Source organism: Brachypodium distachyon, chromosome 3 (assembly GCF_000005505.3).
Source record: "Brachypodium distachyon strain Bd21 chromosome 3, Brachypodium_distachyon_v3.0, whole genome shotgun sequence".
In the NCBI taxonomy this organism is placed as follows: domain Eukaryota; kingdom Viridiplantae; phylum Streptophyta; class Magnoliopsida; order Poales; family Poaceae; genus Brachypodium; species Brachypodium distachyon.
The window spans coordinates 29,563,002-29,583,408 of record NC_016133.3 but is presented as its reverse complement, the minus strand read 5'-3'; the positions used below and the strand labels follow the sequence as shown (position 1 = coordinate 29,583,408).

The following is a 20,407-nucleotide window of genomic DNA, read 5'->3' as shown; positions in this document are numbered from 1 at the left end:
CTTAGAGTGAAGCTCAACACAAACGCCACAAGTAGCCTTGTGAAGTTAGTATATATGGAAAGTGTAACAAAATGCATGAATTACATTGAGAAAGGTCAAACGTTGAAAGACATTTTAGTGAAACCAGAGTAAAATTTTAGTGCAACAAGAATTTCTATTTTTTGAAAATTCTGTTATTGTTTCAGTCAAAATTCATTTTGATTCCATTTCAGTTTCACATTAATGTATTTTGGAAATCTTTGTGAACCAAAAGAAATGAAGTTTGAATTACTCAAATTTCACTTCATATAATTTTGGAGGATTCCAATTCTTAAGAATTCGCCCTATATGTCTCGTTTGATCCATAAGATTGTAAGCTATAGGAATCTTTTACCTGGATCCATTTATGTTATATTTCATGGGAAAATTACATGCATTCCAACCTCCTGATAAGATATTTGTGTTTTTCTCGTCCAGAATCAAACATTCAAACATCCAATAAATCCTGTAGTATCCATGGTGGTGTGACAGTTCAACTCTGTATTCTTTCTGTTCATGCATTTTGAAAACCCAATGAATCAAAAACATCTCGATAGTTTTGTGAAGGGCTCTGAACAAATCACACATTCCGCACTCGCTCTTTTTATCTTGTGCCATAGTGAACGAGTCCAACGACAGTACGACTAGGACCCATTCTGCCTTTCCAAGTTTCCAACTACTCCAACTGTCCCAAGTCCCACCTCAAACAATACCTCGTTGTTCAAACAAAGGGTAGATTCACGCCCCCCTCTCCCGTTTATTGGAATCGGAAAGGGGAACCTCCTCCATTTCTCAAGTCGGAGCTCGGCTCGTCCTCGTCGGTCGATCCGGCTGCGCAAAACCACAGCTTTCTCGGCGCTCCGGTGATCTATTCATCCCCCTCCCCCGGCTCGCCCTTGTCGCCGAGCGCAGGGCTGGGCGTTCCAGTGGCTGGTCGAGCTAATCTTCGGCGAGCTTGCTTCCCTTCCCTTTGCCTTTGGGTAGGAGGAAAGGTGAGCGACTTCTTTAAATTAAACTTAACTAGTCCGTGTCTGGCCTTGGTTGATTGGCTCTCGCACGCTTTCTTGCTTTATTCTTTGCGATGCATTTGATCCACCCTTTTGCTTTCTCTTCCGGGTTTTAAAGACCAGAGAGGAGGTTTGCCAACTCCGAATCTTGCATTTAGTTGGGGAATTCGCTAGGTAGGCGGCACATACAGGACTTTGTCGGCGGCCTTCTTTTACCCCCCGGGGGAGAACTCTCGTGGGTTCTTTGATTCAAGGAGGGGTTTTTGCTCCGTAGGGTCTGTCTTTAGGCTTAGTTATTGGGAACTCGAGAGAAAAGTTCGCTCAGATATCCCGATCTGCTGCCGCCGGTGGCGCAATCTTGTTCCTGTTCATCATGGGTTAGTTAATCTTGTTCCCTTTGTGTCATGACATCCATGCAATCCACATATCTTGGTAAAGCACTGTGAACATGCCGTAATGGAGTATTGCTGAGATGTGCCTCAATTGCTAGACCGAGCAGCATGACTCTGTTATGGCAGAATGAAAAGGCTGCATTACGGTGTGTTATTTTTGCTATATCTATCACATAATTTGTAGTGATCGTAAAACATTATTGAATATCAGGTAGTTGCGCGTCAAGATGGGATCGCATATGATAGAGCAAGATGGAGGGTAGGAAAGGGAGAGGAAGATTGAGGAATTTTGTCCGGCGGATGGCAATGGAGTGCCTGTGCTCCGGGGAGCAGTTAAAGAATGCAGATGAGACCTTCCGGTCATCAGACTCTACGATCACCAAAGATTTCTCAGCCAGTGGGTATTCGTCGCGGAATGGGGAGGTCGAGCAGTACCTCGATAATGGAAACATCGAGGAAGCCGAGTTGTCGCTCCGGGAGGGCGTCTGCCTTAACTATGAGGTTGGTGTTTCTTTTCATGAAATTAATTTTGCTGTGTGATAGAGTATGCTTTGAACAATTTATTTTTTTCCAAATGTGAAGTCTCTGAAGTTTGAACCTGCTTTCTTGTAAATATCTATCTTTTGCTTTCCTGTGAAGTAATTTATCGACAGCTAGTTTGCTTACTAGTTTGCTTACTAGTTAAGTTAATCTTTGCCTTTAATGCTTCTTTGTGAAGGTAGCTGTAAGTTTATAGAAATATGCCTATTTGATCTCCTACCAGAATTGGCTCACTAGCTCCTTCCTCCTTGCTGTTTTAAGAAACCATATGTCTTGTCCTTTTCTGGCATGCGATTTGTCAAACAAAAGCTGTTTCCTATTTGAATTTTACTAGTTTAATTTTCTACAACATACGCTACAGATGCTATTTAGTTTAGAAGCTTTTAATGAGTAAATTATTTCTGTCCTTTCAGATATATATTGATTATTTCATTCCCACAACTATATTCATTGATTTGATCAGATGCTAGGATATCCTTTTTTTACGACATCTTTAACATTTGTGGATTTACCGATTGCAAGCTTGAGTAACATTTACATTTTGTAGGAAGCAAGGGCATTGTTAGGAAGGCTAGAGTACCAACGAGGGCATGCAGAAGCAGCACTTCGTGTGTTTGATGGGATAGACATATCTTCATTAGTCCCTAAGATGAAAATCTCAATTGCTAGAAAAGCAGTTCGTCGTAAGACTCGTTCACAGTGGGATTCTCCGCCAATGCCCTTGCATGCTGTCAGCCTACTCATGGAGGCCATATATCTGAAAGCAAGAGCACTTCATGATCTTGGAAAGTTCAAAGGTAACCTTCATATATCTGTCACACACATGAACAGGTGTGCATCATGCATGTGCGCAGCAGCTCCTGGCATTTCTTTTGTGTTAGAAAAGGATTTAAATTCTTTTTTTATTGTTCCTGCAGTCATGCGTGAGGTTACGGTAAGCATAACTTCAATTCAATTTGATTTTGCAGATGCTGCACAAGAGTGCAGAACGATACTGGATATTGTGGAAGCAGCAATACCTGAAGGTTTGCCAGCAGGCTTTGGGAAGGGTTGTAAATTGAATGAGATAATATGCAAGGCTGTAGAGTTTCTTCCCGAGCTGTGGAAATTAGGGGGGTTTTCACTTGAAGCCATATCTTCATATAGGAGGTCTCTTCTCAATAACTGGAATCTTGATGGAGAGACCATAGCTAACATACAAAAGGAATTTGCTGCCTTTCTTCTGTATAGTGGCTGTGAAGCACGCCCACCAAATCTCCATGCTCAGTTGGATGGTTCATTTGTACCACGCAATAATTTAGAAGAGGCGACTCTTCTTTTAATGATTCTGTTGAGAAAGTTCAATCTAGGACGGGTTGAGCGGGATCCCACTGTGATGCATCACCTTACTTTTGCACTGTCCATGTCAGGCCAGCTAAAACCACTCGCTGTACAATTTGAAGAATTGCTACCTGGTCTGCTAGACAAAAGAGAATGGTCGTACAATGTTGCATTGTGTTACCTAGCAGAAGAAGATGATTTTACTGCCCTGAATCTACTCAAAAGGATATTGAAGTCTGGACAGGATTCTGACAATCTCAAAGAACTTCTCCTAGCTTCAAAGGTCTGCGTTGAGAAGAGTGCTCATGCTGAAGGTGCTTCCTATGCACGGAGGGCCATCGCAAATATACATGGAGGATGCGAACAATTAGCAGGCACTGCAGGTGTTTTGCTTGGTGTTACCCTTTCGAATCAAGCTAGATATGCCATATCTGATGCCGAGCGAGCTTCATGGCAATGTGAAGCACTTGAAGTACTTGCGAGTGCTGAAAAAAATATGCATGTTAAAGATTCTATGGTAATGTACAATCTCAGCCTTGAAAATGCTGAGCAGAGGAAGTTAGATGCAGCGGTTTTTTATGCCAAAAAACTTGTCAAACTAGAGGCTGGATCAGAGTTGAGGAGTTGGCTTCTTTTAGCTAGGATACTGAGTGCACAAAAACTGTTTGCTGACGCTGAAACCATTGTTGATGCTGCTCTTGATCAGACTGGGAAATGGAATCAAGGAGATCTGTTGCGGACCAAAGCCAGAATTCAGGCTGCACAGGGGCAATTTGGGGCCGCAGTTGGGACATATACCCAACTTCTTGCTTTAATTCAACTTAGAACCAAAAGTTTCAGCCCCAGGACCTCCTTGACAAAGGTGCTTTAAAATTCTGGTTTCAACTCTAACTGTGGAATCATGACTTATTGTTCATATGTCAAATGTACTTATGTTCACAAAACTGAAATTCCCATGTTGCTGTTAGATCAACTCGTTAAATATTTAGTAGCTTTTACTTCCAGTCATAGCCGGATGCAATTTATAATGATTCGACAACAAGACATGAATATTCGATTATATTCATTTTGATTTTGAGATTTCAAGATGAGCATAGTTCTGAAAGCAGGAAAGTTGTGAGTACACTGGGTTAGATTAACCAACAAAAGCCACAGGGTTATTGATACCAAGTTACCAACACTCTTTTCTTTCAGTTCCAATTATTATTGTTATAATAGATTTGGTTGCATTTTTACATAGAACTATCAAAATCACCTATTCATCCTTTTGTATTGGTCGTTGTGTGGTTATGTCCATAGCAATAGCAAGTAGCAAATAGGAGGCCACTATGTTTCTCTTATTCTTGTATCACTTTTTACAGGGTGCTGAAGATGATAAAAACCTGGAAACAGAGACCTGGTATGATCTAGCTCTGTTGTACCTTGGCATGTCACAGTTTAGGGATGCAGAGGTTTGTGTATCAAAGATAAGAGTCGTCAATCGTTATTCTGCCTTGGCTTTGCATGCTACAGGTTAGTCTTGAAATATTTACATATGTATTTCCCACAAAAATAAAAATATTGTGAAAATCTTATGTGCTGTAAATATGTTCGGAGTAGGAACATGGAAGTAAAAACATTGACATGTCAACTCAATTAAGAATCAAAGCTCCACTTGGGTTTTACTCATTCATTAAGTGTTGGAAAATGTCAGTTGGGTTTTACCTACTCATTTAGTATTGTAAAATGTCATCACCTCATATTGTTTTTTGACTTCTATTTCCAGGAAAACTTTATGAAGCGAGGGGTCTTCCAAAAGAAGCTTTGGGGGCTTATTTTCGAGCATTAGATCTTGATTCTAAACATGTTCCAAGCTTGGTATCCGCCGCTATTAATCTACGACAACTTGGGGACAGACCATTGCCTTCTGTAAGGTGCTTCCTGACTGATGCACTGCAACTTGATAGAACAAATCATGTGGCATGGTTTAATCTTGGCCTACTCTACAAAGAGGAAGGTGGCAGATCAGCAGCTGAGGCTGCTGAATGTTTCCAAGCTGCTACTCTTCTTGAAGAAACAGCACCTGTAGAACCTTTCAGATGACATTTATGTACAACAGTACAGGGGCTATAGAAACTGTAAGCTTTTGAAATGCTTCACTTAACACCAATGAAATACAGTAGTAGATTACAGAGTTCCAGACATGACCTAAATTATTGAGGGATTATAGCATCACCCCTGCCGTTCTTTTTTTGTTTAGCAGTTCAATACAGTTCCACTTTGTTTTCTATACATCAAGAAGAAAAATGGTCTTCTTCTCAATTTACTTTGTGGGGCAACTTCAGTCATTGTGATCTACAGATGTCGGTGTACCAGTATAATGTCAATATATCTTGTGCTATAGTGTTCATATCTGACAAATCATACAAGATACAAGATCTTCGAGGGGTTTTAATAATTTAGTTTTGTTATTGTTGTCAACTATCTAGTAGATAGAAACAGCTATTGTACTCCCTCTATCCAACAAAGAATGTCTCAACTTTGACCAAATTTGAATGCATCTATACACTAAGTCATGTCTAGATACATCCAAATTTTAACAAACTTAAGACATCTTTTGTTGGATGGAGGGAGTATGTAAGTTACTGTTGCATTACCGAAGTTCTGGAATTTGCTGTAATCCATTGGCTCTACTTAATGTTTTGTGGCATGTGCTGGATACTGTTGACAACTAGCACCATGTGAGTTTGCAAACAACCGAAGTTGTTGGATGGACAACACTTACCTGTGGAGCATTAAGATAGCTTCTATTGCAAGTACTCTATGCAGACTTAGATGCATTTTTCCATAGAAGACCCTTCACCGTTGTTGATGCAGATGCTTAGCTAGTAGTCAGTCTCTTGTCATGCATTGAGGAGATACTCCATTCTAACAGCTACAATTAAGATCGGTCACAATCTTTTGGTTGGTGGTTTTGCTCCGAGTCTGATGGACATTTGATGGCATTTGGTCTATTTAAGCAGTTCAGCAGTGATGAATTGAAGGATTCCCTTCTCATGATTGGCTGGCAAAGGTTCCTATTTGCACATCAGTTTATGTGAATGTCTTCACCATCACAGGTTTTCGCACTGAACTTTGAAGCTTATCATTTATCTTCTTGAACAAAGTAATGTAGATGACTTTTACAAAACACCGGTTTGAACTTTACTATTCCTCCGTCCAATAAAGGATGTCTCAACTTTGACTAAATTTGAATGCATCTATACACTAAGTTATGTTTAGATACATTTAAATTTTGACAAACTTACCCGATTTTTTTTTGACAAACTTGAAACATCTTTTGTTGGACGGAGGGAGTAGTTTACTTTCAATTAATTTCACCACAAAATTTTCACCTAGATGTTTGAACTACATCATCATTTTTTTTGGTAATTATATTCCAGTCCAGATTTCATTGACCCAATTTATGCCCCTTTACTAGTGTTTCTGTTTAATGTCTTCCAGCATACAATTTGAAAATGCATTTTAAACTCTTTGACTTGACTTCTTTGCGTATATTGGTTGCAGCAATCTACGAAATTCCACCTTGGAAATATTGAACTGTAACAATGAAACATGTAAAGCTTCAGGCAGAAGGGTTCCAAATACTCCCTCCGTCCAACAAAAGATGTCTCAAGTTTATCAAAATTTAGATGTATCTAGACATAACTTAGTGTATAGATGCATTCAAATTTAGTTAAAGTTAAATTTCCTTTGTTGAACGGAGGGAGTAGTAAATCTCAGTGCAGAAGCTCCGAAGCACCTTCTCCACCTCCACGCTCCACCCCATGCAAATTGGTGGGCAAATATCTTGCCTTGATCTTGAACTGTCTGTGAACTGTGAAGGCACATATGGGAAATTTCCAAAGGATTCTAACGAAACAACATTGATGATTTATTTTTCGAGAACCACCATTCCGGATTTACCACATTACATTCATTTTTTCAGCGAGAATTAATGTTCATATCCTCATCCCTACTTCTATGCTTGAGCTCCATGTCTCACCATCAAACAATTTCACCGTTCCATTCCTCACCTATGTTTCTTGGTTAACATTTTACTGATGTGAATATGCGAGGAACTATCGAGATTTATCCATGCAAAACCTATGTGCAAAATGTGCTGTCGGTCACCCTCTCTGTCCCTACTTATCTAAAGGCAGCTTTCCAGCCTGGTGTGCTCATTCCTGTGTACAAGCCAAAGTTGAAGTTATGTAGGTAGCTTTCCAGCCTTGAGTGATATGATTTCAGTATGTTCCGAATTAAACAAGGACCATTGGCGTCTCCCTGTTGAGCTACGGAATCTAGTGAGTTAGGGGCTGTTTGGTTCTTATAGCAATCTATACTATTTGGGTTTTAGTTTGGTTGGTAACCAATAACTTCACAAATCTTACCAACCTCTTCACAAGTCTTGCCAACTTTTGGACCAACCATGGACCAACAATTTTTTTAAATCTATCCAAGTTTATAAAAAAAATCTACCAATATCTACATCTGTAAATTAGTTATGTGTTATGATATATGTCTTCATTGTATACTTATTCGATTGTAAGTATTAATATATTTTTCTATAAGCATGGACTTAGACAAAGCTCTTATAAAAAGAACGGAGGGAGTAATATTATTCGGTTTGAGCAAAAAGAAGCTTCATTGTCTCTCTCTCCTGAGTGAAGAAAGACCTATAAGTCGTAAAAGGTTATAGGGCTCTTTCTTTTCGGTTTTCAAGATGTGCTTCTCTGAGAAGCTAGTCTTTTCCAATTTTCTGGAGAAGTCATCTTATAATTTTTGCTAGGCTTCCAAATTAGTTTAGAAAGTCTAGCAAAGTTTCACATGCGGTTTTTTCAGAAAGGCAGGAGAGAGCAGCTTCTCGTGAAAACCCATCCTGAAAGTCGAAAAGAAGAGGGCCATGGTGTTGTGTCTGCCATATTAGATCAATCTAACTTGACTCTATCTATATAAAGATAAAAACACTAAGCTTAGCTTATCATAGATTTCCTCTTAGGTCGTCTTCTACCGATTATACCAAACATATATGACAAAATAGTAAAATATGTAAAATCTATTCAACAAAACAGGATCATATGATTCACCTAGTTAAACCATTTTAGTTGAAACCTTGTTTGTAGTTTTCGCTATTCAAGTAATTCTTTTGTGGAAAATCAGAATGAAGTCTCAGGGAGCGAACACTGCGACACCATGAGCGTACACGTAGTGAAAGGAGGAAGGTGGCGACGAGGTCAACAACAGAAGGGGATGTCAGGGGGCGATGTTAACAACAAAAGGGATGTCAGGGGGACAAGATGACATGTGGAACATGAGAAGGAGAGCAGAATGTAGATAGCCTTTTTCTTTATGAAAAATTGAAAAAATAGAGATAGTTCGTGCGGGGAGGGCCTAGGACACTGTTCACATGTAGTTCTCGGAAACCACTAAAGTTTTTTTCTCAGAACATTGTCCATTAAGTTCTATGCATGCCTAAATCTCCAATATAAAGGTAAAAGATAATTGACCGGGTCCAGATAAAATCCTGAACTTGCCAAGAAACTAATAGACAAATCATCAAAACCCCTCTAGCCTTGTTTGGCTCACGGTCATCTTTTTTTTTTTTTGACAGCATAATACCCTTTTATTGATTGACGATTTAGAGTTACATCCTTCAGTATGAGAGGCACAATGCCGGGAGTAGATTTCGTTAAAGCAGCCAGCTGATGAGCCACCTCACGGTCATCTTCTCTGGACTGAGGCAAAAATAAGTACTCTCTCCGTACAACAAAAGATGTCTTAAATTTGTCAAAATTTGGATGTATAAAAAAACATGATTTAGTGGGATACATTTAAATTTAGTCAAAGTTGAGACATCTTTTGTTGAACGGAGGAATACTAGTTTTTTCTAGTGCAAAAAATAAGTACTAATAGAAAATAATAAGGTACGGAGTACTACCTCCGTCCAAGAAAAAGGGACGTATTAGATTTCTTTTGACCAATGCTTTGACCCAAATTACTCTATTAATATATTATTATATGACATAGATTCATATCCATTATATTCCTACTCAAGAATATTTACTTATGGTTATGATTTTGATCACATTAGTCACATATTCATAAATTAATTTGTGGTCAATCGAACCATAATATGCCCCATGTTGTTGGACAGAGTGAGGAGTACAATCCGTTTGAACCCGCAGGAAGTTCAAATGAACAAGTCCCTCCTTTCAAAATAAAATAAAATGAACAAGTCCCGTTAACGATGGCCCACAGGAATGCCAGCCCAGACTGCAAACTTATCGGCCCAACAAAACAGCTCTTACTCCGTGAGGCGCCACGCCAACACGCGGCGGCGGTGCGGCCGGGAACTGAACGTCCATGCCACCGCCCGGCCCAGATGCTCCTCCGTTCTCCAGTCTGTCGGGGCAGCCTCCTCTTCCGCAGAAGCTTCCCCTTCGCGACCACCACTACCACCAGAACCCTAAGGGCGCTCACAACAACTGTCGCAGCTACACCCGTCATGTCCTACCGCGGTGGCCGCGGCGGCGGCGGCACCAACTCCCAGCGCGGTCGCGGGCGCGGGCGCGGCGGAGGAGGCAGGGGAGGCCGTGGCGGTGGCGGCGGTGGGCGGGGCGAGCAGAGGTGGTGGGACCCGCAGTGGCGCGCCGAGCGCCTGCGGCAGATAGCCAGCGAGGTGAGGGCTCTGCTCCGGTGCATCACCGTCGCTTGGTGGTCTTTTCCTTGTTTCGTGTGGATTTCGTGATATGTACTCCCTCCATTCCTAAATACTTGTCGTGGTTTTAGTGCAAATTGCTGTCAGCCTGTGACTCCTGTAGTTTATACTCTAAAGTGTGTTATACTTTTGTATGAAAGCACGGAAGTCTGTAGCTAATGTCGGTACATAGATTGATCAACAAGTTTATTTCTAAATTCTAATTTGCTGCTATGTCGGGCCTACATACTGCAATGGAGTTAGCTGTGTGATGTTTTAGTTTCCAGGAAGTTTGAACAATCACCAGTTAGAGTTCACAAAATCTTTTGATCGCATCTCTGGTGATATTTGTTCGGTGCAAATGTGTTGTTAGTAACTGTTTCAGCTACATCACCTCCCATCCAAATGGTACGGTGGTGTAGGCCTGCACAACCTTTACTGGTCCGCTCAATTTCAAAAAGATACATTTGATTTAATTGTACTTGTGTAGTTAACTATTTAAGATCTATCTTCTTGTGACTAATGTTCAGGTGGAAAAGGTTGATGAGAATGAGTGGTGGAATAAGATTGGACAATTAAGAGAAGGATCCCAGCAGGAATTAGTAGTTAAGAAGAATTTTGGACGCGATGGACAGAATATACTTGCAGATATGGCTCAGAGACACGGGCTTTACTTGTAAGGATGGATATTCTGTGCTTATTTCTCTCATTACCACCATGATTAACTTCTGTCAATATATGCAACATAATGCTGTTATCAGTCAATCACTGTTTCCTGAATTTGGTAATTTATTGCTAGTTTACTTATGATTTTGTCTTCAGAAGATGAATGACTATCTGAGTTTATGCCTATAAATCGTTTGATTCTTTTTGTGATATGCCTATAGCTCACACTTTAAATCTGACAATTCTAGTCTCTCTCTCTCTCTTGTGTTTTAACCTGGGGAGGATAGCAATGCATACAACAAGGGGAAGACACTTGTTTTTAGCAAAGTGCCACTGCCTGATTACCGGGCTGAGCTTGATGAAAGGCATGGATCAACACAAAATGAGGTTATGCAATATCTTAGTGATAGCACACCTCAATATTGGTGTAGTTCTGTTTATTGATACTTAAGTTTGTACCATGGACAGATTAAGATGTCCAATGAGACAGAGAGACGAGTAGAAACCCTTTTGTCCAGGGCACAATCGAGTAACAATGGTTCTGCTAGCACATCCACTGTCTTGAGACGATCTTTGCCTAGCTCATCCTCGTCAGTAGTACCTGAATCAACAACGGATGTTGATAAACAAAAGCTCAGTTCTCAGCTTAGGGATCTGCAGAGTTCAAAAAAGGTAATGGCAGTGATTTTCCAGTGAATCAAACCCTGTCAGTCTTCGAGCATCTTCTCACCCAGATTTCTTAAGGCATACCACCTATGTTTTGTTTCAGATGATGCCAAGTGCTAGAGCAATGCAGTCTTTTAGGGAAAAATTACCAGCATTCAAAATGAGAGAGGAGTTTTTGAAAGCAGTAGCATCCAATCAGGTAAGAAGTAAGAACTATAAGATGGTTGATCTATCCTGGTACTGTTTATTTTACTTTTTTTTTGCCGGGAGGTACTTTTGGGTTTATAGCCTTGGTAAATTACTCCCTCCATTGAGAATTACATGTCGTTTTAGAAATAGGCAGTATGCAATAGTGATGCAAGCAGGATCCTGCTTATGTCCTGCTTCTAGGACACTAGGATTTGCTAGTTCGAAACGTCTTGACCTAAGATTTGAAGGTTGGCCTAGTGGCAGAATATATGCGGGATCCCGCTTGCATCCCTAGCCTGCAACATGTAACTTTGGCCATCTCTTTTGAGACGAATATATTGGTCAAAATTTATAAAATTACAATATTATGAAAATATTTTTCATAAGAAATCTAATGATATTATTCAGAGCTGGTGAAGTTTGACTGCACGCTTTCTAGGACAACATGTAATTACAAACGTAGGCAGTAGTAAATTTCACTGGTAGTTTTTTGAATTGTTGGGTACAGTTAAATGACTTGAATTAATGTACTTTTTAGTGCTAGCAGAATTAATGTTGTACTGTTTGTGGTTTTCGTTCATGTATTTTATGTGGTGATATTCATTATATTCTTAAGATTGCCTATCCTGTAGGGCTGTAGGGTTCTATAGTTGTTCTGATCAGTACAAACATTTAATTTAAGTTTCTTATTGGATTTACTGTTTCAGGTTCTGGTTATTTCTGGTGAGACAGGTTGTGGTAAAACAACACAGCTTCCGCAGTTCATACTAGAAGAGGAGATAGATAACCTTCGGGGTGCTGATTGCAGCATAATATGTACTCAACCCCGCCGTATATCTGCCATATCGGTTGCAGCACGTGTAGGATCTGAGAGAGGTGAAGAACTTGGTGAGACTGTTGGATACCAGATTCGCCTTGAATCAAAACGATCTACACAAACACGACTGCTATTCTGCACGACAGGAGTTTTACTTAGAAAACTGGTATGACTTTGTTGATAGATAGATAGATAGATAAGCATATCCATGAGTCATGACTTACCAGACCACGTCATCTTTGCATCGATAATTTTTCTTTTGTTTTTTTTTGTTAGAACAGAAGTGTATGTTTTGCCTTGTTCTTTGTTGACAATTGTCGATAGCTGTACGATCATCAAGTTTATTCTGATATTTCAAGGAAATCAAAGGAAAGAAGGAAGTTTTACCCTTGTTGCTTAGGGTGTGTTTGGATGGTGGCCAAAATCCACCAAATTTTTAATCGTGACCAAAAAGTTGGTCTTTGTTTGGATTGTTGCCAAATTTTTGGCAAGCCACTGCCTCTTTGTCAAGTCTAGTTCATTTCTCTTGCCAATGTTGGCTAACCCTTGGGCAAGCAAAACCTTGAAAGCTTGAACAAAGTTTGGCTAGCCAATTATTTCATAGGGTGCACTTGGGCCAAAACCAATCACACCTTTACTTTACTATATGCAAAATTATGAAGCGGTAGGTATTATTATGGTTTGAATTGGTTGTGCAGTTGCATGTTCAGCACTCCTTCTGTTTCGTTGTAACTGTCACTGCCTTGAGAGTCTCTATTTCAGAAGATGTCTCTATTGAGGAAACCAAGAGCATATTTAATGCAGTGTTTCCACTTTCTTCCCCCTACTTTAATGCTTTGGAAGAGGTTAAGTGGTTGTACCATGTCATGCATGGTTATTCTTCATTAGGTTCCCCTGGTCTGTGCGCATGGTGGGGTGGTGACATATAGTCATACAGAGGGAGTATTGGAAATTGGCTGTTTTAGTTAACATCGTACATTGCATTAGCGACGAGTAGTTCCCAATCTGAGCGAAGGGGAACACAAAGTTTTGTTTATTTTTGTTAGAAATCTGAAAGAGCTAAAGTTTGACCATGCAGATGATTTTATCACGCATGTGCCAGTCAGCCTGTATATCATTACCCTGGCTCCTTCACAACCCACGCATGTGCCTGTCAGCCTGTTTACCCTGGTTCCTTCACAACCTGCGTCCAAAGCTAGTCAAAATATTCTGTTGCTATCTAGCACTCCAATCATATCATACTGGACTCCCTATTAGATATACAGAAAATTCCATCTAGTTTCAAATTATGGTAAGTTTTGTCGTGAGAAACTTAAATTTGGTGCAAACAATTAATGATCTGCAGGTTCAGGATCCTGATTTAGTTGGTGTAAGCCATTTACTAGTTGACGAAATTCATGAACGTGGCATGAATGAAGACTTTCTCATCATAATTCTCCGTGACCTTCTACCGAGGCGTCCTGACCTCCGCCTTGTATTGATGAGTGCAACAATAAATGCTGAACTTTTTTCCAAATACTTTGGAGAAGCTCCAATTATGCATATCCCGGTATGCGACTTTTCACAAACAGCACTGACAAAGGGTAAAAGGCAAATACATATCCGCTGAAGTTTTTTTGTGCATTGTACTTATACTGAGGTGTTTTGAGCAGGGTTTTACTTTTCCTATTGCGGAGTTGTTTTTGGAAGATATTTTAGAAAAGACCCGCTACAAGATCAAGTCTGAACGTGATAATTTCCAAGGAAATTCTAGAAGAAAGAGGTTTGCATCAGTTAAGAATGACCCGATATCTGATGTTTTTGAGGTAAACTTTAGTGTCTTTTACATCTTGTCTGGCTGCCCGCTATAATTTCTTAAACAAGTTCTGGCATACCCAATATATCCAGTATATCAGAAGATTTAGCTTTACTTTTGCTAAATGAGAAATTTTAATTACTAACAGCCCGTTTGGTAACCATCGTTTCATTTCATTTGGTAGAAATGAAATGAAATCCAATTTTTGATAGGATTTCATTTGGTTGAATTTGAATTCCTTGTTCAGAAATCATGTTTGTCTACCACATGGATTTGTGGAGTGATAGACAATTCCAGAGAAATGATGGCTTTTGGAGAGGAATTGGGATTAGTTATAGTACAAGTCCATGGAATTTGAGATTGAATTCCCGTGGCCAATTCTGTGCCAACCAAACAAATTTGTTTCTGGAATTCGAAATTAACTCATGAATTCTAAGCTCAAATGATGGGTACCAAACGAGCTGTAAACTGAATTGTAGAAGACATAGCAACAGTCAGATGCTTGATTTCCCCACCCTTTACAACTAGGAGTGTTGATAGCTTTGTTTTGATCACATATTTTTTTCCAGGATGTTGACATTAATAAGGAGTACGGAAATTACAGCAGTACAACAAGGCAGTCCCTTGAAGCTTGGTCTGCCACTGACCTAGATTTGAGCCTTGTATGTACTCTGAACTGGTTACTTTTTTTTTTTTGCGAGATGAACTGGTTACTTTCACGTGCATACATTTAAGTTCACATGTAGCTGGATTGCTTGTTGTTAATTAGTCCATTTGGTATTAGTGGAACTGCAGATGTCTGGGTCGGGATAAATGACTGGGCCAGTAGCAGATGTCTTGGATCAACTTTTCTGGTATTGAATTGATTAGGAAATACTTGTGATAATAAGTATTGTAGATGCAAATATGTGTAGCTCATCTGCAACATTGAGAAATGCTATGTTTTTTCAATCCGTCATAATTTTTAATGTGACATTCAGAATGTATTAGAACTTAGAACAAACCAAAAGGATCAGCTTGCTGTGAATAGCTAGGTTTTCTCATTTTCTACTCTCAACATAGATTGAATGTTAACTTAATTTATATATTGTTATAGTAAATCGAATCGAGAAGCGCATCTAGATTTTTTTTCTCCTTGAGTTTTTCATGTTGATTTGGTACCACCAACAAAAGGAGATTTATGATCCCTCCTATTTGTGCGATGCACTTGACATCTCTAAAAAAAGTGAACAGCATGTCAGGGAATCCCATTATCATGTATTATGTTAACATTTTAGGTGGAAGGAACAATTGAGTACATCTGCCGTCATGACGGAGAAGGTGCAATCCTTGTGTTCCTTACTGGTTGGGATGAAATTTCAAAACTTGTGGACAAGATTAAAGGGAATAATCTACTTGGCAATTCCAATAAATTCCTAGTTCTTCCATTGCATGGTTCTATGCCAACTGTCAATCAGCGTGAAATTTTTGACAAAGCACCAACTAATATGAGGTAAGTAGTCACCTAGGTCCTAGACATTTAGAAACGTCAAATTTTGATTTATGCTTTTATGGATATGAGTCTGCTTTTTCATCGATGATGTGTCATACTTTTTTCTTTCTACTTGCGTACCTTCTCACTCTCTCGGGATAATGCCTCCACCATTATGAGTTATAGGAATATAAACATGTTGGGTCTCTTGCACTTCTCACCACTAAAGGGGCAGGGGCAAGGAGCCCAAGTCAGCTTAGAGATAAGCTTTATCTTCAATTTACTTGCATATTAAGTTAGTTAATTAAGATTGTGTTAGTTGGGAAGTTTAAAATGGATCTGTAAAGAGCCAACCCTAGATATAAAGAGACCCAGGCCTACAGTTGGGATATCAGAAAATCAATAAAGAAGATAAGAGGAGGCTCGCCTCAGGTTATCCCAAACCCTAACTTCTCCCATGCCCACGATGCACAGGAATCCCCACGATTATGCTCTCCAGAGCCTAGGCCATGACACCAGTAGCAGCGTCTTTAATGGTAAAGTTAAGTTTTGGCATAATATGTAGCACCTAGGTAAAGTTATCGCTCGGAAGTGAACTACTGGAAGTACAAATTTGTGACAATGATTTTGGATAAACTGTTGTAGTTAACCATAGAGTTAACTTATACATTGTTCCTCTCAGTTTCATTTTGAACTATTGTGCCACCTGAACTATGATCTCTTACATTCACTATTACTGCATTCTGCTAATTGTTCTGCTAATAGTTGTCAACTTATTACCAATTTATGAAAAAAAAAGTCTTGTTATCTACTTGTGCAACAGCTCTAATTTCATTTGAGCTACTTGTCCTAGATTCTAATGGCTTTTGCAATTTTATTTGAACAATCAGAACTACCTTCATTGCTTATCTCTATTATATATGTATTGCAGAAAAATTGTTCTGGCGACAAATATTGCAGAAAGCAGTATTACAATAGATGATGTTGTATATGTAATTGATTGTGGTAAGGCAAAGGAGACAAGTTATGATGCCTTGAATAAGCTAGCATGCCTTATGCCGTCATGGATATCAAAAGCCTCTGCTCATCAGGTACGTCACTGCACACTAATGCCACAATAATAATAATTGTGCCAAAACTGAAAATCCAATAATAATTGGTGTAGTTTATGATTTTAATGATGTTACACAGAGGCGCGGTCGTGCAGGCCGTGTTCAGCCAGGTGTTTGCTATAGGCTGTACCCGAAAGTCATTCATGATGCCATGCCACAGTTTCAGTTGCCTGAGATTCTTAGGACTCCTTTGCAAGAACTGTGTCTCACTATCAAAAGCTTACAACTAGGAGCAGTGGCCTCTTTCTTAGCCAAGTCACTTCAACCTCCAGATCCACTTTCTGTTAAGAATGCAATTGAGCTTCTGAAAACCATTGGAGCACTGGATGATTTGGAGGAGCTCACTTATTTAGGTTTGAAGTTTTGCTGATACCCTGCGTCTCACTTGCTTTATTTTGTTCCAGCTGTTTTTATTTACTTTTGCCTGTCCTCCTTGATTTATACAGGACAGCATCTCTGTACACTTCCACTGGATCCAAACATCGGGAAGATGCTGCTCATTGGATCTGTCTTCCAGTGCCTTGATCCTGCATTAACCATTGCTGCTGCTCTTGCATATCGTAACCCATTTGTGCTCCCAATTGATAGAAAAGAAGAAGCTGATGCTGTCAAAAGATCATTTGCTGGTGACTCCTGCAGGTAATTATTTTACTCTCTTTTCTCCCTACAAACACATTAAGATTTAGTGAGGAAGGTTGTAGAAATGCTTTTTTGACAAACCAATATTACAGAATTATGTTTTTGGTCTGATGGTCTCTTGCCTGTAAAATGAAGCAATGTCTTTGATATCATTAAGTGCTCCTTCATTTATAGTACCTGTGTACGTTTTAGTTCTCCTTCATTTGAGCCCAGTGGAGCAGCAGAATGTGGAAAGCTAAAACCTGTACTAGTTTATATGTGATATATTAGATATGGAGTACATAGCATCACTTGCCAATGATAGAATCCACCTGCAAACAGAAATCCATGCTGAAGTTATTTAAGGCATACTGGTAATTTCTTATGACCTCTTTTTACCAGTGATCACATTGCCCTTCTTAAGGCGTTTGAAGCATGGAAGGATGCAAAACACAGTGGAAGGGAACGTTCTTTCTGTTGGGAAAACTTTCTGTCCCCCATGACCCTGAAGATGATGGATGACATGCGAAATCAATTTTTCGATCTACTATCTGATATCGGTTTTGTTAGCAAGACAAGGGGAGTGAAGGTTTGAGCTCTTGCTCTTTCTTGCATTTAAAAAACAATTATTGTAATATAATTGAATATGTGGGAAAACACACCATACTACAAGGTGTAGTTACTCCCATGTCTCATATACTACCACGTGGTAGTATATATTCTACTTTATTATTTTTTCATACATTCATATACTATTTCTAAGATACTTAAAAGCGAACTACATGAAAGAAATTGCAACTTGGTACATGATTTTAATATACTTTAGAAATACCTTCATATTTGTTGATATAGTGGAGTATGTTAAAAATACTGCATATACTAACTCAAAAAATAGTAAATATATGCTAAGTTCTACATACTACCTCCTTTCCATAATTCTTGTCGCTGTTTTAGTTCAATTTTGTACTAAAACAACGACAAGAATTATGGGACGGATTGTGTACATATTATCTATATACTACATACTCCCCGTTGTGCTTTATACTCCCCAATTTGTGTGAAATGTACGGGGGAGTAATTACATCAACTTGCACTAAAACAGCGACAAGTATTTAGGAATGGAGGGAGTAATACATAGCGCACCCACATGCGATAACTGAGGGTTTTATGTTCTGATAACTTGAACACAGAAAATATCAATATAAATAAATGTCATTTTCATTTGCATCAGTTTGAACATGTGTATTGGTTGGCGCTTAACTGAACTGTGAAAACAAACTATAATGTGAATTCTCGGACCTATACAGTTGTCTATGTTTTTTCATTTCGATACACCATCTTATCTACTTTTGTATTGAAGAGCTTCAGTTTTTAGTACAACTACTTACTTCCATACTGTAATTTCAGGCATACAACCATTATGGCAAGGATCTGGAGATGGTTTCTGCTGTTTTATGTGCTGGCCTTTACCCAAATGTCATACAATGCAAAAAACGTGGCAAGAGGACAGCATTCTATACCAAAGATGTTGGGAAGGTTGATATTCATCCATCGTCAGTCAATGCTGGTGTGCAGCAATTCCCATTGCCTTATTTGGTGTACAGCGAGAAGGTGAAAACTGCTAGCATTTATGTCCGTGACTCCACAAACATATCAGATTATGCTCTTCTACTATTTGGTGGTTCCCTGAGTCCAAGTAAAACTGGAGAAGACATCGAGATGCTTGGAGGGTATCTTCATTTCTCTGCACCAAAGCGTATCATAGAGTTGATTCAGGTATGGCCAACTTCACCACAATAGCTTAGTTGAACTTTTCTTTATCTCTGTTGCTGAGTGAAATACACCATTAGCCCCATGAATTGAATTTTAAATTTCCTTCAGCAACAAAAAGGTGACTGGAGATTTAAGGTGTACAATAGCTTGATTTATATTCCCTTTTTTTAATATGAGCGGAGCTCCAGCATCAATAAGCTTAGCTGTTCTAGGATCGAATCAAGTTATCTGGTTTTAGTGCTGTACTGCTGGTAAATCCATTTCAGTGAGTAAATAGGTTAATTTTTAGCTTAAACTTTCAAATCAACACGTACTGGTTTGCTTAGGGTCATGGCATTAGATCCATTTTTTAATGAGGGATGTTTTTCATTTGACAGAGATTAAGAGGTGAATTAGACAAACTCCTCCAGAGAAAGATCGAGGAACCTGCACTTGACATCTTTTCAGAAGGCAAAGGTGTTGTGGCGGCGGCCATAGAACTGTTGCACAGTCAAAATGTGTACCACTAGATTCTACTTCCTCCATTCTCCATTCCTAAATGTAAGTACTCCCTCCGTTCCGTAAAGATTGGCACTGATTTGAACCAGAGCTAGTTCAAAGCCATTATCTTTATGGAACGGAGGGAGTACTGGCTTTTGTCCTAAGTCAAAAAAATTAAACTTTGACCAAGGTTAGATAAATCTACCAACATCTACGACTCCAAATTAGTTTTATTGAATCCCTCGTGATATATATCTTCATAGTATGCTTATTTGATATTTTAGATGTTTATAAACTTTTTTATGAATTTGGCCAAAGTTTAAGAAGTTTAACTTAGGACAAGATGCGGAAGGCAATTTCCCAACTAAATGAAATCATTGCCAAGTTTTTTCCTTGTAATATCTGTAGTAATTTTATTCTTTTAGGTCCGTGCTTTTTGCCTATTCTAATTTACCCACGCCTGGCTTTTATGATCTGATACGTATCATGTGCTTTGAAGGAGCTTTCTATACAGCAAGGCGTTGTGATAACCAACCGTTCAGACGTGCAGCACGTGTTTACTTGAGCAAAATTTTCTGCAATTCGGTTGTGTTAAAGTGAAGTTAAAATTGCAGTTTCCTGTAGCGGAGAGGGCCAGATGCTCTTTTGCTTCGGCCACAACGCACAAAGCAGGAATGAACTAATGCTACTTCTGATCCAGCTTGAGGTGCCCAAAAGAAAAAGAATCCCACAAAAAACAAGATCTTTTCTTTTGGGGAGCCGGAAGATCATAAAATTAATGGAACCAACGTTATGAACTTCCCCATTTCTGCGAAGGGCAAATAC

The 20,407-nt window shown here is 39.2% G+C and overlaps 2 protein-coding genes across 3 annotated transcripts; both read left to right on the top strand.

Annotated features, from left to right (window-relative positions):
* The first annotated feature begins 676 nt into the window (after nucleotides 1-676).
* On the top strand, nucleotides 677-5,737 carry LOC112268588 (protein NPGR2-like). Of its 2 annotated transcripts, none has more exons than XM_024460385.1 (6): nucleotides 677-1,010; nucleotides 1,629-1,918; nucleotides 2,505-2,754; nucleotides 2,926-4,139; nucleotides 4,639-4,789; nucleotides 5,043-5,737. In XM_024460385.1, the coding sequence occupies exons 2-6, from the start codon at nucleotides 1,670-1,672 to the stop codon at nucleotides 5,357-5,359; spliced, it is 2,181 nt and encodes a 726-aa protein (XP_024316153.1). In that variant the 5' UTR covers nucleotides 677-1,010; nucleotides 1,629-1,669; the 3' UTR covers nucleotides 5,360-5,737. The 2 variants fall into 2 exon arrangements, with proteins under 2 accessions (XP_024316153.1, XP_024316154.1); XM_024460386.1 differs by lacking the exon at nucleotides 677-1,010 and adding an exon at nucleotides 1,171-1,402.
* Nucleotides 5,738-11,451: 5,714 nt separating this feature from the next.
* Nucleotides 11,452-17,081, top strand: LOC100834725 (DExH-box ATP-dependent RNA helicase DExH1). Its single transcript, XM_024461409.1, has 9 exons — nucleotides 11,452-11,526; nucleotides 12,224-12,499; nucleotides 13,032-13,178; nucleotides 13,679-13,882; nucleotides 13,986-14,138; nucleotides 14,698-14,790; nucleotides 15,406-15,620; nucleotides 16,531-16,690; nucleotides 16,791-17,081. The coding sequence occupies exons 1-9, from the start codon at nucleotides 11,452-11,454 to the stop codon at nucleotides 17,079-17,081; spliced, it is 1,614 nt and encodes a 537-aa protein (XP_024317177.1).
* The last annotated feature ends 3,326 nt before the right edge of the window (nucleotides 17,082-20,407 follow it).

What these genes read in the sequence shown, in the direction of transcription:
- LOC100834725 (XM_024461409.1), top strand. Translation starts at nt 11,452, where the DNA reads ATGCAGTCTTTTAGGGAAAAATTACCAGCATTCAAAATGAGAGAGGAG. An exon ending in CTCCAATTATGCATATCCCG is followed by an intron (nt 13,883 to 13,985) that starts GTATGCGACTTT and finishes TGTTTTGAGCAG; the next exon opens with GGTTTTACTTTTCCTATTGC. An exon ending in AAAGCACCAACTAATATGAG is followed by an intron (nt 15,621 to 16,530) that starts GTAAGTAGTCAC and finishes TATGTATTGCAG; the next exon opens with AAAAATTGTTCTGGCGACAA.
- LOC112268588 (XM_024460385.1), top strand. Translation starts at nt 1,670, where the DNA reads ATGGAGGGTAGGAAAGGGAGAGGAAGATTGAGGAATTTTGTCCGGCGG. An exon ending in GCGTCTGCCTTAACTATGAG is followed by an intron (nt 1,919 to 2,504) that starts GTTGGTGTTTCT and finishes TACATTTTGTAG; the next exon opens with GAAGCAAGGGCATTGTTAGG. An exon ending in TGATCTTGGAAAGTTCAAAG is followed by an intron (nt 2,755 to 2,925) that starts GTAACCTTCATA and finishes TTGATTTTGCAG; the next exon opens with ATGCTGCACAAGAGTGCAGA.